The following is a 14,357-nucleotide window of genomic DNA, read 5'->3' as shown; positions in this document are numbered from 1 at the left end:
GTTTCCTACAGCCATTTGTATTCCAAGGCAGCAATATCCCCCTCTCCTACTGCCTACCATTTCATCTGAACCTGTGGTGCCCTCTCAGAAACAGCTCAAAGCCCTGCACGAACACGTGAGTAGCCCAGCCTTCTTCTCCACCCTTCCCCTGTGCCATTGATAAGCTCTCAGAAATGCCAACTATTTCTGAAATGATTGAGAGCCTTCTCATTTGGGGTGATGCAGCAGTACACTCTTGCATCTCACCTTTGTCACACATCGTATGTGAAAACACCTAATGAACAACCAGCAACTCAAAGAGCCCTGTGCAACACATTAGTTTAGCTCTGAAAATAGTGAGCTAGAGTGGGTTCTTGCATACAAGGAGTCTGTCAGCAGAGTTACACGATTGGGTGGGAGAGAAAACACAGTAAAATAACACAGAAGAAAGCGTGATTTGCTTGCTGTTCACCATGCCTTTGAAACTTCATGGTCTGTCTCTAAGCTATACTTTCTACTGCACTGCTGGCTTGCAAAACTTTTAATGGAACAAGTTTTTCTGGCAGAAGAACACTGATTTTTATCTTTAATGAGCGGCCTCTATCATTTTGCTTCGGGAAACAGCTTCCTGGTTGTAAACTGCTTGAGAGTGCTGACAACTTCAGAGGCAGCCAGTAGAGACGTTCTTGCAAAGTTCGGGAAGGAACTCAAAAGGCTGCAGACAATTTTGCTATGGAGGAGGAGGACTCTGCTTCCCAAAATGGAGAAATGACAAGTTGGGATATCAATGACATCAAACTTCCCCAGGTACGTGTCTGTGTCTTAGAAATTTACCTGATGCTGATTAGTGTTTTCCACATCAGAACTCTCTCTTTCATCTATGCCTCATTGCATTTATGCTCTTTGTCACCTTGAGCTATAGGACACTGTTTTGATTGAAGGGCTAGAAAATATCCAGTAAAATGGTCTTTCCCTTCTTCCATCCTTTTCCGGTCCCTTTACCTACAAATCTTATCTGTGTCCTCCACGGAAAACCCATGGCACCCCACACCTCAAAGCTATCTCCCTGTCTCTTACCTTAGTACGTATGTACTGGATTCCTCCTGCCATGCTCCTTTGCCATCCAGCTCTGTCCTTCACCTTCCAACCCAGCTTTCTTTCCTGAACACAGTCTCTTCCCTGCTATGTGACTGCCACTCACCCAAAGTCTCCATGTTCTCCTCAAGGTCACCTTCACCTGCATTCAGCCTGGAGGCTTCCCCTGTAGCCTTCTCTATGCTCTCTAGTGAGGGAGCTCAGCAGTTTTTTGTCTTCATATTCTTACTGCTATAATGGCTCTCATTGGCTGGGAACAGCAATTTTAAGTACAGTTCTATTCAGTTTTTATACCTTTGTTATGATCAACCTTTTCCCTCAAAAACCATCAGTGGGTATGCTTCATGTTTTACAGCTTACTACATTTTACAATGTTGACTGTAGCAATAAAGGAGTCGTATAATTAGTCCTTTGCCTTATTTTATTTTCCATTGAGATGTTTTGTTCTTTTATTATTCCTTACAGTATTATCTTTGGGTTTTTTTTCTTTGTTTTTTCTGCTCATTCCACAGTGTTGAAAATAAAACCTGACCTTTGGTTTTGGACTTCAAAAAATCACTGTGGAAGTTTTCCATGGTACTTTTAGGCCAAAAATCCAGAATGAGAGACCTGCAGATGTGCAAACAGCCTCAATCTGATTCAGTATTTGCCCTTTTTCCAGTGAACTGAGATAAATCAAGCCAGATGACTCAGTATAACACTGTTTTCATGACCTGAATGACAAAGCAGAACAGCATGTGTTGTTGTCTTCTGTCAAGTACCCCATCTTTCCCCTCTGGAGCGGTTCTTCATTGAGCTGGACCCACAGGCCAAGCCTCCTGGCCAACCCTTCCTGGCTCTCTGGGGCTTATGAGGAGCCTCATTCTTTCTGCCTTCCTCCTGCCTCATTCTCTGAGGGCTGAGATGCCAATCAGCACTGCCGCTGCTGTGCCGGAATGATCCAGAATCAGGGAAACCCAGCAGAAAGCCATGCTGGGTTCGTACCTGGGCACTCCTCCAGCCTAACACTTTTGTCTCCTTTTTGTCTCGTTTCAGGACGTGAGACAGACAGACTGGTTTCAAGAATGGCCGGATTCCTATGCAAAACATATTTACAGCTCAGAGGATAAAAATGCTCAGAGGCACCACAGTAGCTGGGCAATGAGAAACACCAACAACCATAACTCCCGTATCTTAAAGAAGTCCTGTCTTGGGGTGGTGGTCTGTGGCAACGACTGCTCCACCTTGGATGGCAGGAAGATCTACCTGAGGCCAGCCATATGTGACAAAGCTAGGCAAAAACAGCAGAGTGAGTATGGGGATGTATGCTCATTATATGGCAGCTAAAAGCGAGCACCACGTAAGCCAAATGAAAGTAGAGGATACTCTTTGGGTTGCCCAGCCATTCCTGTACTCAGAAGCAACTCTTGGAATACTGCACTTTACATTTCGTAGTATTAGAGGGTGGTGTTTGTTTGTTTTCTTTTGGACTTGGTAATCCTTATAGGTCCCTTCCAACTTGCAATATTCTATGACTGTGTGACTTTTTTTCTTATGGAAGATGGTTGGAGGTTGATTTGCAGTCTTCTCAGGCCCTGCTGACCTGAGTGTTGGCTTCATTATTTCATGGGTCCAAGAGTAACTTGGGAAAGTCTTGCAGGAAAGACAGTGCTCTTTAACTACAATGACTGGCAAACAGGCCTCATGGCCGTGTCACCAGAGACAAGACTGTACAGACAGAGAAAATGAGCTGGACGCACATCCTCCATTAAGGTATTCCTCAATAGAGCTACTGATTTCTGAAACCAATGAACATTTTAGCTAAAGAGAGGTTTTACTTGAACAGTCACTGAAGTCAGAATGATGTCCCATGGAAAAATCAGACAAGAATGTATCTGAAATTTCAGACACTTTCAAGTTAGAACTGAAGGAAAACATTAAAACTTTTGAAGGTGAAAGCTCTTTATATAGACATAGCTGACCATACTTAACGTGGAGATAGTCTTTGCTAGTTGCATTTATTAATGAAATGGAATAAATGTAATTATTTATTTGTTTCTCTTTGACTTTTGTCTTTGCTCCAGGGAAATGCTGTCCGAACTGCAATGGACCCCTGCGGCTCCTTTCCTGCCGAGGCCATGGGGGTTACCCAGTTACCAACTTCTGGAGGCATGAAGGACAGTTCATATTTTTTCAGGTTGGTATAAAATTACCTTTCCATTATGCAGGTTAATTTTAAAGATTAGATAGATAGGTAGACAGACAGACAGACAGATAAAGGAGATTATCTTGATCCAACAAATAAGGATCATGGAATATGTCAACAATGCAGTTGTAAGGTCAAAAATTTTCATACAAGTTCCTGAGCAATGTGATCTAACTAAAGGCATCCCTTTGAGATGAGCCAGACCTCCAGAGGTCCTTCCCAGTATAAATTAAAATATGCTTCTTTAATTGCACAGCACATTTTTCATTTGGGCTCCCACAAAAACCTGTTGAAGCATTTTTCCCCACAGAAAGGAAACGACAAGTGATCAAAGAATCAGAAATGCCAATTTATATCAGCCTTCCCAGGGAACCTTGTGTAGACATGCCGTTCCAAGGGATTATGTATGGAAAACACCATCTATGCATTATACTCAACCTATACCTGAAAAACAGTGCATCCAATGTTTAAATAATTTGAACTAATTTTGGAAGCTATAGTCCTAATTTAGTACCCTAAACACTGCATTGTCTTCCAGTCTTCTGAGTCTTTATAGTTCTCTTTCACTTACATGCAGGTTAAATAAGATTAATTCTCTGGGGGAGCTAATGGAAATTAATGTTCTGCTAAACTTTTCTAAGAAGAATGATAAGAGCTGCAGGGACAATGTAGCCAGCTGACTTTGTGGCTTTAATTGGGTCTCCAGTGTGGGGAGTCTCTACTGCGTATCAGTGTGGGGTACTGCTTTGTGATTTAAGGGAATTTCTGCCCTATCACACTTCATCAGCGATCTACTTGTTACCTGAGCTCAAATTAAATGTCTTATTAAATACAAAGCATTAAACTAGGCTGTGCATCTGTTTTCAGCCTGTGCAAAAACTCCTTCTCCTTAAGGTTAATAACAAGGCTGTTTCTAAATTTAACATATCACAATTACTTTCTCAAGTCCAAAGGGGCTCATGACCATCCACGTCCAGAAACAAAACTAGAAGCAGAAGCAAGGAGATCCATCCAAAAAGCACATACAGCTTTTTCTCCACCTTCTCCAACATTAATAAGACTCCAGGAGATCAAGGTAACTTTTATTATCAACAAATGAAATTGCAGGGCAAGGGATCCATGGTCCAAGACACTTCTTTTGAGAGCCTTGTCTTTGGGAAGGAGTGGGCTGTATGTCTCCACATTTCATTTTCCTGTCCTGAGCATCTTGCTCAGCTCAGCACTGAGTCCATTGCTGTCGTTCCCCTATCAGAGCCTCTTAGGGCTGGAGGGCTATCACGTCACTGTTCACATCATTCCTGGCACTGTTTTGCCCATATAACTCATGCTTGCAAATAGTTCTTGGCCTCATTTTATTCAGTGGTATGTACGTAACTTTAGAGCTGCAGTTTTTTCCTTTTATAAAAATGCACAAATTGCTTTTAGAAATTTTTCCATAAGTTTAAGTGCAGCTCCAGAAATTGAATTACTCATAAACAGGCCTGGAAATAAAATAATTAGGTATTTGATCAATTCTGTATTGACATTGGAGGAAAACATTAGTAGGTTTTAGATGGATTTTAACTTTTAGTATAAGAAAATTTTAACTAATGAGCACAAAAGGTGGGACATCTATTTGACAATAACTGGGCTCATGAGGAGTATATGTGTTTGTGTGTGCATATAGATTCTACTGTTTAACTTCTGAATACCACAAATACTGTGTAGTATCACCTATACTATATCTCAGTCATATACTGACTGTGGCATCTGGACAAAACAAGCTTGTCATTAACAAGGCAGATCTACAATCTCTGCCCTGGCAGCTGGAAATGGAAACTCTTGTGAAAGGCAAGCTACAAAGGTCCTGTAGTCATCTGTGTGCCTGATGGAGGGAGAAGGTAGAGCAGCAGGGCTGCATCTAGTGACTATCCTTGCAAGGTTGTGTATAGCCACCTGTATACCACTTGTCTCCACATGCAGTTTGTCTTTTGAAGTGCTGGATATGGTATATCTTCCCCAGCCCCATGTCAAAGATAGTGCTCATACCTCTTCATCAACAGATAAAAAAGATAGCTGGACCAAATGCAGTAGGACTGCGTACATTACATGAGGAAGGAGGGGAATTCAGAGCCCACAAAGTAGTTTACAAGTCAGCAGAAGTTAAACCCATTCAAATGGTATATGAATTTAAAAGCTGCAGCTATTTCTACTGGAAATATGCAGAAGGACTCTAACAAACAGAACTTAGGTGTGATTCTCATGATGACACACTGATGTGGGGTGGGACAGTTGGGGAAAACACAATGGTCTCACAGTGACCTCTTGACATAGGTGCACGGGAACAAAAGAAGATAAACCTCCATGTTAGTATCTAACAAAGTCTGAAACAATGATTTTCATAATGTTGGTTTAATTCTGTCCTTTTGAGGAAGACACATAAGAAATGAGGAAGATACTAGAAATTCTTCACCTAGGAATCTTTACTGAGCCATGTGGCTTTTTTTATTTTATATCTGAGCCTACACATCTAGAGAGTCCTAGTCTTCATCCTTCTCTTTCTGCAATGTCATCCTGTTGTTTTGAGTTCAAATTTTAGTAGGTGTAGGAACAAATCACATCTTCAATATCTAATTCTGTAATAAATACTGAAAATAAATACCACTAATTAATATCTAGTGGCCCATTCTTCAGCTGGCCTGACATCATGCAGTCAGAGTGGGACTTGGGAATAACTCATAATATTCATGTTTGCTATGACCAGTTGTAATACAACAGCTTCAGGAACCGGTTCTCATGTGCAGTCAGTATTGCTGAAGCTCCGAGAAGTCTCCATAGAAGATTTGCCTGTAATGTTTTGACAAGAAATGAGGTGGGAGAGCCATAGAAAATACATGAGCCAAAAATAGAGTAAGTGATATGCAGGATGTTTTCTCTCTGGCATCACCTGATTTTTAGCTGAAGATGTGCTGGTCCTAAATAGGTAAGGGGAGAGCAGTTGAAAGGAGCTTTGCTACTCTGAGTTAACAAGCCAGAAAATCACTATAATTAAATGGACGCAAAGGCAGTACTACAAGGAACAGAGATCTGTAAGTACTAATCATAAATGATAGCACAGAATAAGAATTCTGACAGGAATTAAATAGTGTAAAATTATAATCCAATAATTAAGGTGTTTAAAGAAGTTACAAAGTATCCAGGGGAAAAAAATGACTCAGAAGAATAATTCCAGTGTGCTGCTCCCTCCTTCAATGAGAGGAGTTTATGGCAGAAAAAAATAATAATATTGAAGATAATAAAAACAGTCAGTTAAGAACACTTCAGAGCAACCAGTTTATTTATATATATATTGTATTTTTTTTCCAAACTCCATGGGAATAATTTAAATTCTGTGGAATCATTTGTATTTCAATAGTTTCATTTTTCAGGTGCTCCTTCAGTATACCCTCGCAGCTGTGAATGTGAGATCCACTGACTCTTTTTGTTTGAAACAGAATTTAGCTGAAAACCAGTGAGCCAAGCCCAGAGCCATGAGCTCAGAGCCCTGCTAGGTTTGCCCATGGCTCTGCTCTAGAAGGAGGCCCTGCTGCTGCTCCTGCTTTATTCCCTGCATTAACTTAGTGCCTTTTTGAAAGCACTGACTGCTTTTTGTTCATGTCACTAGTCTGGTCTGTGTTTCACTAAACCTCACCTTACTTTTCCCAAGTCCCTGACAGGTGAGGTGCCCGCCCAGGAGGCTCTGCCTTTGCTCCTTTCCAAGCCGGACCCATGTACGTTCCCTGCCAGTTTTGGGGGATGTTTAAGCACACGCTCCCTGCAGCAGACATTGGGCCACTGTGTGGAACAGCCGCCATATCCAAGGGCAGCCGAGGAGCACGTGGAAGGCCGAGTACACCCTGCCCATGGTGGCTCGTGCACACAGGCCTGGAGCAACCCCCTGCACGTCCCTGGTGTGCTGCTGGTGACAAAGGGAGGCCACCATCCCCTCAGGCCCAGTGCTGGCCCTCTGGGGGAGGAATCCTGCGAGGGAAGAGCCCCTCTGCCCTACAGCCTCCCTCCTCCATCCTACCCTTCTCCTCAGCATGGGGCTGGCCTGGGGGGCTCACACCAGCACCATCAGCACCTCCCAGTGCTCCTCAAGGGAAGCCGTGGTGACATGGAAGAAAGAAGGCCCTGTGCGAACCCCAGCTGCTGCAACAACTTGTTCTGTAACCTGTACCCATTACGGTGACTGGGTTAACGTTTTCTCTCAACACCCACCTCTGGCAATGGGCAACATCTTCACTTTTAGACATAAGGAAGGGCTTTTGTGCCTACAGAGCTCTCTCTTCTTTTTTTGCTTTCCCCTGACTGCTTTATTAATTTAATGAAGTACTCATCTCTCTTATAGACTACCCCGGTTGCTACCAGGCAGCTTGGTGGAATTTCATGGTACCAGTCCTATAACTGTACTACCTGACCCAGTTTCACACATCTCTGTACTGCAGGTGCCTTGTTGCTTTTTCCAGACAAATTCCACCTGTAACAAATCCTTAGCAGCCTCTCCTGCACATAACTCTGTGTTTCAATCGCTTCTGTAAGCTATACTTCAGCAGAAGAAATCAGTCCTCTAATTTGTTTAAAAGGTAGGGTGCCAAAAATGAATTTCCTTGCCTAAATTCAGTGGACAGCTTTGAGATTTTTGGCAAAGACTTCTTTAGCTTTTTTTACCATAGCTCAACCTGAATTTCCTAATGTGTGTACTCACTGGACCATGTCTCAGGGACCACCATCAAACAGCATGCAGAGAGAAGCCCCAGTACATGCCCCCACTGTCATCTCTGCAAGGAAGAGCTAAAGGACAAGAAGTCTGGAGCCACATTGATGGCTGGTTCCTCCAGCTTCTATGGCTCCACATGCTGCCCAACTCCTGGTGTCAGACACAGCACTGGCAGTCCTGACTGCCCTGCCCTGCCTATGGAGAAAGCCATGCCCAGGCAAAATAACCTTTTTTATTGGGATGAGTCTTGGCGGACAGTATTACAAAACCAGTGGCAATAAAAATTTCATAGTACCTCAGACCATGGCATATCTGGTATCCATCAAAACAGATTTGGTCTTCTCAGGGCAACTTACAGTGGCCTTTCAGTACCTGAAGGGGGTCTACAGGAAAGTTGGGGAGGGACTGTATATAAGGATATGTAGCAAAGGACAAGGAGAAATGGCTTTAAACTGGAGAAGAGTAGATTTAGGCTAGATATTAAGAGGAAATTCTTTATTGTGAGAGTGGTGAGACATTGGAACAGGTTGCCCAGTATGTTTGTGAATCATCCTCCCTGGAAACATTCAAGGCCAGTCTGGATGGGGCTGTGAGCAACCTGGTCTAGAGGGAGGTGACCCTGCCTATAGCAAGGGGTTGGAACTAGGTGATCTTAAAGGTTCCTTCCAACCCAAACCATTCTATGATTTGTCTTTTTTTCCATCTTGTTGCCAACTTTTTAGATTCTATCTTTTTTTCTTTCTTTTCTCCCTTTTTTTTTTTTTTTAGGGACTTGGGAAAGCTGCTGTCATTATGGAAGGGTGGAGTTTAAAGACATTTACAAGACCAAAAAATATTATATTTATAGAATGTTTCAAAATGTTTGTGTAACAAAGGATGTGTAGTGATTTTTTTATGTGGAAAAAAAATCTAAATGTAGATCACAAAAGGGCAGCCCACTGTTGTACACAAGGGTCAGTTCACCAAACTGTGCCAATCCCAAATTCTGTGTGCTTCTTACACTCCTTTGGATCAATGTCTCAGAGAAGAAATGTCAAGGATATGAACATCCTCCACCTCTAAGGCAGCAAAAGGGAAATTGATGAGAGCCATTAGCACTGGTTCTTGGAGAGGTAAGGTGCAGGAAGGGCAGACAAATCCCTTGGGGCTGCATGTCCCATTGCTGAGATTCCTCTGTGGCTGCCCAACCGGCCACACCAGCACTGGCCCTGCCTTACGTATGTCTCCCCTTTCCCCCAAATTCCTTACAGCATGCAGCTCCTGCTCATGACCCTGTGCACCCAGGCTCCAGGACCATAACCCACTTTGGGGATACAGCTGGCCCCCATTGGTGCATCCCACTGATTGCACCCATAATTCCAAGTTAAATGTCGTTTAGGCTTGGGGATAAAGTGCCTTTTGAAAAGGAGGGAAATGAGACACAGGATGACCATGTGATTTTCCTCAGGTTAAATAAGCACAGAAAGGCCTTCCAGACTTGTACAATGCCAAGGTCAGCTTGACCTTTCCACGTTGTTTCACTGATTTCTATGCTGGCAGTAGCTCCCTCCATTTTTGGTACAATCACACATTGGATCAGAATGGTGCCACAATTATAACCGTTTGGCTCAGAATATGAAAGCATGTCCCAGGTGTGGCCTTTGCAAGAACTTTTTGCAATGTATTTAGAATGCGTGATAAGAAATGTACCTCTCTGCGGTAACTCTCTCTTAAGCACTTGTAAGGTATTGTGCCCAGCTGTGAGCAGTGACAGGAATCAGAGGTGAAAGAAAGCTCTAGGTACATTTTATCCTGCAATTTGTAGAAAATATCATGAACGCTGAGCCAGTTGCACTGCCAAGGCTTTGTGAATATCACTGCATGGCACGGAAAGACTACACTCGCTGCTCTCCCAAGGATCCAGCTCTGGAAGTCCTGCCTTTAATATTCTTTGGAAGCTGTCTGTGCTTGCTTCAAAGCAGATGATATTTTGATCGATGATAAGCTCTTATGAGGCCATTGGAGACACTGTAGAAAAGTTACTCAGAACAATACACATAGCTAAGATACATCTCACAAAAATACAGTATTTCAAGTGTGTTTCTGTTGCTTTTCTATGGATTTGGGTTGATGCTGGGTTTTGTGTTTTTGTGGGTTTTTTAATCATGCAGAATTTGAAGATGAAATATAGACATAAAATTGATAATGATATCAGGCAGCAACTGGACACCTCCAAGTTTTAATGTTGCTGTCTCGAGAATATCATTGTAAGGGAGGAAAATGCTTCTGTATCAATCACAGTAACAGAGAAATGAGAATGCTGAAGAGAGATTAGATCCACATCACCCAAGTGCTGGGTATGGGCCCTATGCAGTTTCTTTCTTCTCTAACTTTGCAAGCAAAAAAAAGTTTCAGTCTGAATACAATCATACAATTCATTTTCAACCACTAATACAAAATCACTCTTTTTAAAAATTTTTTAAATTATCAGACTGAGTCTATAAACTATGTGCAATACAAGGGGCTGTTTTCTAAGGTACACTCCTAAAAGCATTCTCTCTGATTTTAAATAAAACAAGTGTGGAGTAATTTTATCAATTTTATCAAATATTTTCTCTCTTCTTGGCCTCTGTACATCTGGTACTCATGGAAATGTTGCTTCACTTCCCCACACTGTCATCATTTTAGACTTTTTTAGTAGTTAGTTATGAATAAGTATTTAGAATGGAACTACGTAGTCTTTACCACAAGGAAAATGTAGAAGTGGCCCCATAGCGGAATTCAGTAGGGGAACAGGATAGGTGGAGAAGGATGAGGTAGTGGTGAATTCTAGTTAAGAGGAAAAAGTGAAAGAACTCTGATGATAGCTGATTATAAATAGAAGCAATCAGCAATCAAAGCAGAGCATGAGTAGGATATTAATACTGCACAGCCAATACCCTGAACAGTTTGAAGTAGGCTTTTGTGCAATGTCCCGATTCAACACAGCACTTCCTTCTCTCGGAGCTGCTGTAGTCTCCAGTCTCCATGGGGTTTTGCCTTCCAGAAAGTAAATTTCAATAGAGCTCACCTTCAGGTGCAAGGAAGCATTACCATCATCGCAGGATAACAAGTATATGGGCCATGGTAGGATGCTCCCATGGGTCCTGGTGGCCATCAAGTGAACATGAGACAGCAGTGCATACACGTGGCCAAAAAGGTGATATTCAACGTGTTCCTGGGCCCACTGCTCTGGGTGACCCTTAAGTACAAGTTGGACCTGATAATCTCAAGAGATCCCTTCCAACTTCAACCATTCTAGGAACATTTAATATCCAATGTAGCTCATCTCAAGTCAGGCAGTTGCAGTCTCCTTCTTGGGTGCTTGAGTTCCATGAGTCACAGGACAATGTCCTGGATGACAAGCACTTCCCAAAGCACTGTCAGAAAACAATGCAAGCCAGGAAGGCCTCTGACCAGCTTTTCACACCATGTTCATTCCTTCTGTTTTAGGTTAGAAAATGAAGAGCCAAAAGCAGCTGGGAGGGCTTGTCTCTGGTTAGAGCGTTCTTCATTTCTCAAAAATAGTTATGTCAACATTTGAACTGCAGCTCTTCACATCATTTGGCAACCATACCATCAGTGATATGACTTGTCTTCTGTTATCAAGCATTGCACTATTTGCTTTTCTAAAGGCAGTCTTAATATAAATCACTAACAATGTCCTCTTTGCTTGCTGCTTTCTGTGCTTGATGGAAACTTACCAGGCAGAGGCCAGAGCCATGGGGCCAGCACTCCTTGGTGCTTCTGGAGGAGATGGTGAACACTTTGGCCACAAACAGGTACTGACAGCAGTGAGAAACAGCCGCCATACACACAACTGCAAATAAACAAACTCCTGTGGACTGGTGTGTCTTGAAAGGCTGTTTGCCAAACTAGCAGATTTCTTGTGCAAAGTAGCACAAGTCACAGCAGTGACAGGAGAGGTATGATGTCATGGAGGAGGAGGATGCCAGCCCCTCAGCCATTGCCTTGAGCAGAGCAGAGCCTCTGGAGGCAGAGGCTTTCCCACAAGGTCAAGTGGAGTGAGTTCTGTTTTTATTTCCATTTTATAGCTCTTTCCTGTAAAACTAATGCTTTCCCAAAAAGGTTCCTCTCAGGTACCAAGGGACCCCTTCAGTGTTTCTAAGTCTTTCTTTTGTTCCAGTAAGAGAAGAAAACCTCATTAAGCAGCAGTAAGTTTTAAGTTTTTCTAAATAGATACTTTTAAACATCACCCATGGGCATTTGCATCAGAACCGTAGAACTGGTCAAATTCAGGAGTTATTAATGGGAACTGTCAGACCAACAGGGAGATGGCTAAATATCAATCTGCGTTCACAGGGCTGGGAATCCAGGCACATCTCTTACCATTTCACTGAAGAGTGACTGCAGCACAGTTGCTGCTTCTGCTGCAAGTAGCTGTGATTGTCCAGATACACTATGTAACATGGTCTTTTTTCCAACGAAAGAGTCTCTGCATTTCCATGATGACTATAGCCTTTCTAACTCCTATTCCATCTTAGTCCTGCTGATAGCTAAGCACAGATTTACAGCAAGGGAGCAAAAAAACCTTTAACCTTGCGCAGGTTGCCTTCCAGAAATGCTACCATCACAGCACTGCAAATGGCAAAGCAGCGTTAGAAGCAGCACTCAGTCGAGGAAGTGAATGTAATTTCTAAGCCAAAATTGCTATCCAGAAAGTCCTGATTTACTTTATCCTAACAATGTAGGCTGTTTGCTCATAGTAGGAACAGAGATGTAGGAATTTGAAACTACCACCACCAAACTTGCTGTTCCTGCACGCAATCAGCAGCAGCTGTATAACCGCAGCATAACTCTCCTTCAGATTTAGAGACAAAAGTTATTTTGTGCCTGGATCTTGTCTATTAAAACAGTCAAGCCTGCTTCCAGGCCTGGGCTGCAGGAAAGCTCCTGAGCATAACAAGAGAAAGCTGAGCTCACACATTTATACCTGGAGGCCAACATCACCTCTGTCTGAAAAATGTGCACCTTGGGCACAGCCAGAGCGAGGGTCACCAGCCAGGTGTCCTCTGAACATATTTGTAACACAAAGGCTCCTGGGGAAAAAAAAAGGGGGGGGGGGGGGGAAAGAAAGATAGGAATAAATGTAATCAGAACTGCTGCTATGCCACAGCTCAGAGATCACAACACACCGATCAGCAGTGCATCCCACTGTGACTGCTTTGTTGCAGCAAGGTGGCAATCACATGCTACGAATCACTGTATGTTTTGGGTCTCACAAACACAACTCTAACTCAAGAGTCCCTGGAAAGGAAAGAAAAACTTGATCCTGGACTTTGGATGTACCCAGACAAATATTCGTCTTATCATCAGGTTGCTTTTTGCTGCAGTTTTTCAGGTTCTACAGCCCTTGCTTTACATGAAATTTTTAAAAAGACACACTCCTTAGAGAGGGAGCAGGTTCCACATGAAACTGCTGGCAACTGCTTTGTTGGTTGCTACAAAAGCTGTCACCCCCCCTGCCCTCAGCTCCTTCCACTTTATTGCCACTGGAAAGTGCAGCTGACTTTAATATCTGTACGGTTATTTTCCCCAGCCTTTACTTTCCAGATCACCATCTGTCTAGACACTGTCAATTACTGATGTGTGTAACTCAAGGTGAGTTTAAGGGTACTCAGTATTTTCTTCTCCCCATAATTAAATTGCCAGGCAGTACTGAACCAACCCACCGTATTCATATTCGTCATTTCAGGCAGACGTCATGTTATCTGCAACAAAGGAAAGTCCCTTACATTGATTTTCACTGAAAACGGAGCGTAAAGTGTTGGGAAGTACCCTGGATTTCAGAGGCTTTCCCTTGGGTATCCCCTGTCTAAAAAATATTAAGGTGGGGAAAGGATTCACAGACACGAGCTGTGAGCTGATGCTATGTTACACACTTCTGAGAAGGAATGGGAAAGCTTTTGAGGAGCAGTGAGACTAATGATACCCATCCCTATAGTAACCTGTACAAGGAATGATTTGGCTTTGCTGGAAAAAAAACATTTGCATTCAGCTTAAATTCAGTATTCACTATTTCCTGATGCAGTCAGACCCTCCTGTATATTACAGAGATGCAGAGGCAGCTCTGCAAGCACTGCTGCAGACATCAGGTAGCCCAGAACTGAGCATTCAGCCTGCACATCATGACACAGAGCTGAAGAGATTAAGCTCTCTCTATAGCTCAATCTCTGACACGGCTGCTCTTGAAGTTGTCATAGCCAGTAACACAGATCAGATTCCATTGTGTTCCATACATGTAGAATCATTAAGGTTGGAAAAGACCGCTAAGATCATCTAGTCCAACATCCTGGGCCATGCATTTTATAGGGTTTCTGC

At 42.8% G+C, this 14,357-nt stretch overlaps 1 protein-coding gene across 1 annotated transcript; it reads left to right on the top strand.

Annotated features, from left to right (window-relative positions):
- Nucleotides 1-696: 696 nt before the first annotated feature.
- GCM1 (glial cells missing transcription factor 1) lies at nt 697-7,469 on the top strand. Its single transcript, XM_065731143.1, has 5 exons — nt 697-786; nt 2,110-2,362; nt 3,138-3,250; nt 4,206-4,334; nt 6,945-7,469. Exons 1-5 carry the CDS (start codon nt 712-714, stop codon nt 7,467-7,469), a joined length of 1,095 nt encoding a protein of 364 aa, XP_065587215.1. The 5' UTR covers nt 697-711.
- Nucleotides 7,470-14,357: the final 6,888 nt, after the last annotated feature.

This window comes from Cyrtonyx montezumae, unplaced genomic scaffold, assembly GCF_038088225.1.
Source record: "Cyrtonyx montezumae isolate F1298 unplaced genomic scaffold, pur_monq_1.0 scaffold_13, whole genome shotgun sequence".
NCBI lineage: Eukaryota > Metazoa > Chordata > Aves > Galliformes > Odontophoridae > Cyrtonyx > Cyrtonyx montezumae.
Note: the sequence above shows the minus strand (reverse complement) of the source record. Positions and strands in the feature narration are given on the sequence as shown.

Bases quoted from the DNA above. Each gene is read 5' to 3' on its own strand.
- GCM1 (XM_065731143.1), top strand. From the start codon at position 712: ATGGAGGAGGAGGACTCTGCTTCCCAAAATGGAGAAATGACAAGTTGG. The intron at 787-2,109 runs GTACGTGTCTGT...GTCTCGTTTCAG, and splicing joins ATGACATCAAACTTCCCCAG to GACGTGAGACAGACAGACTG. The intron at 4,335-6,944 runs GTAACTTTTATT...ACTTTTCCCAAG, and splicing joins TAAGACTCCAGGAGATCAAG to TCCCTGACAGGTGAGGTGCC.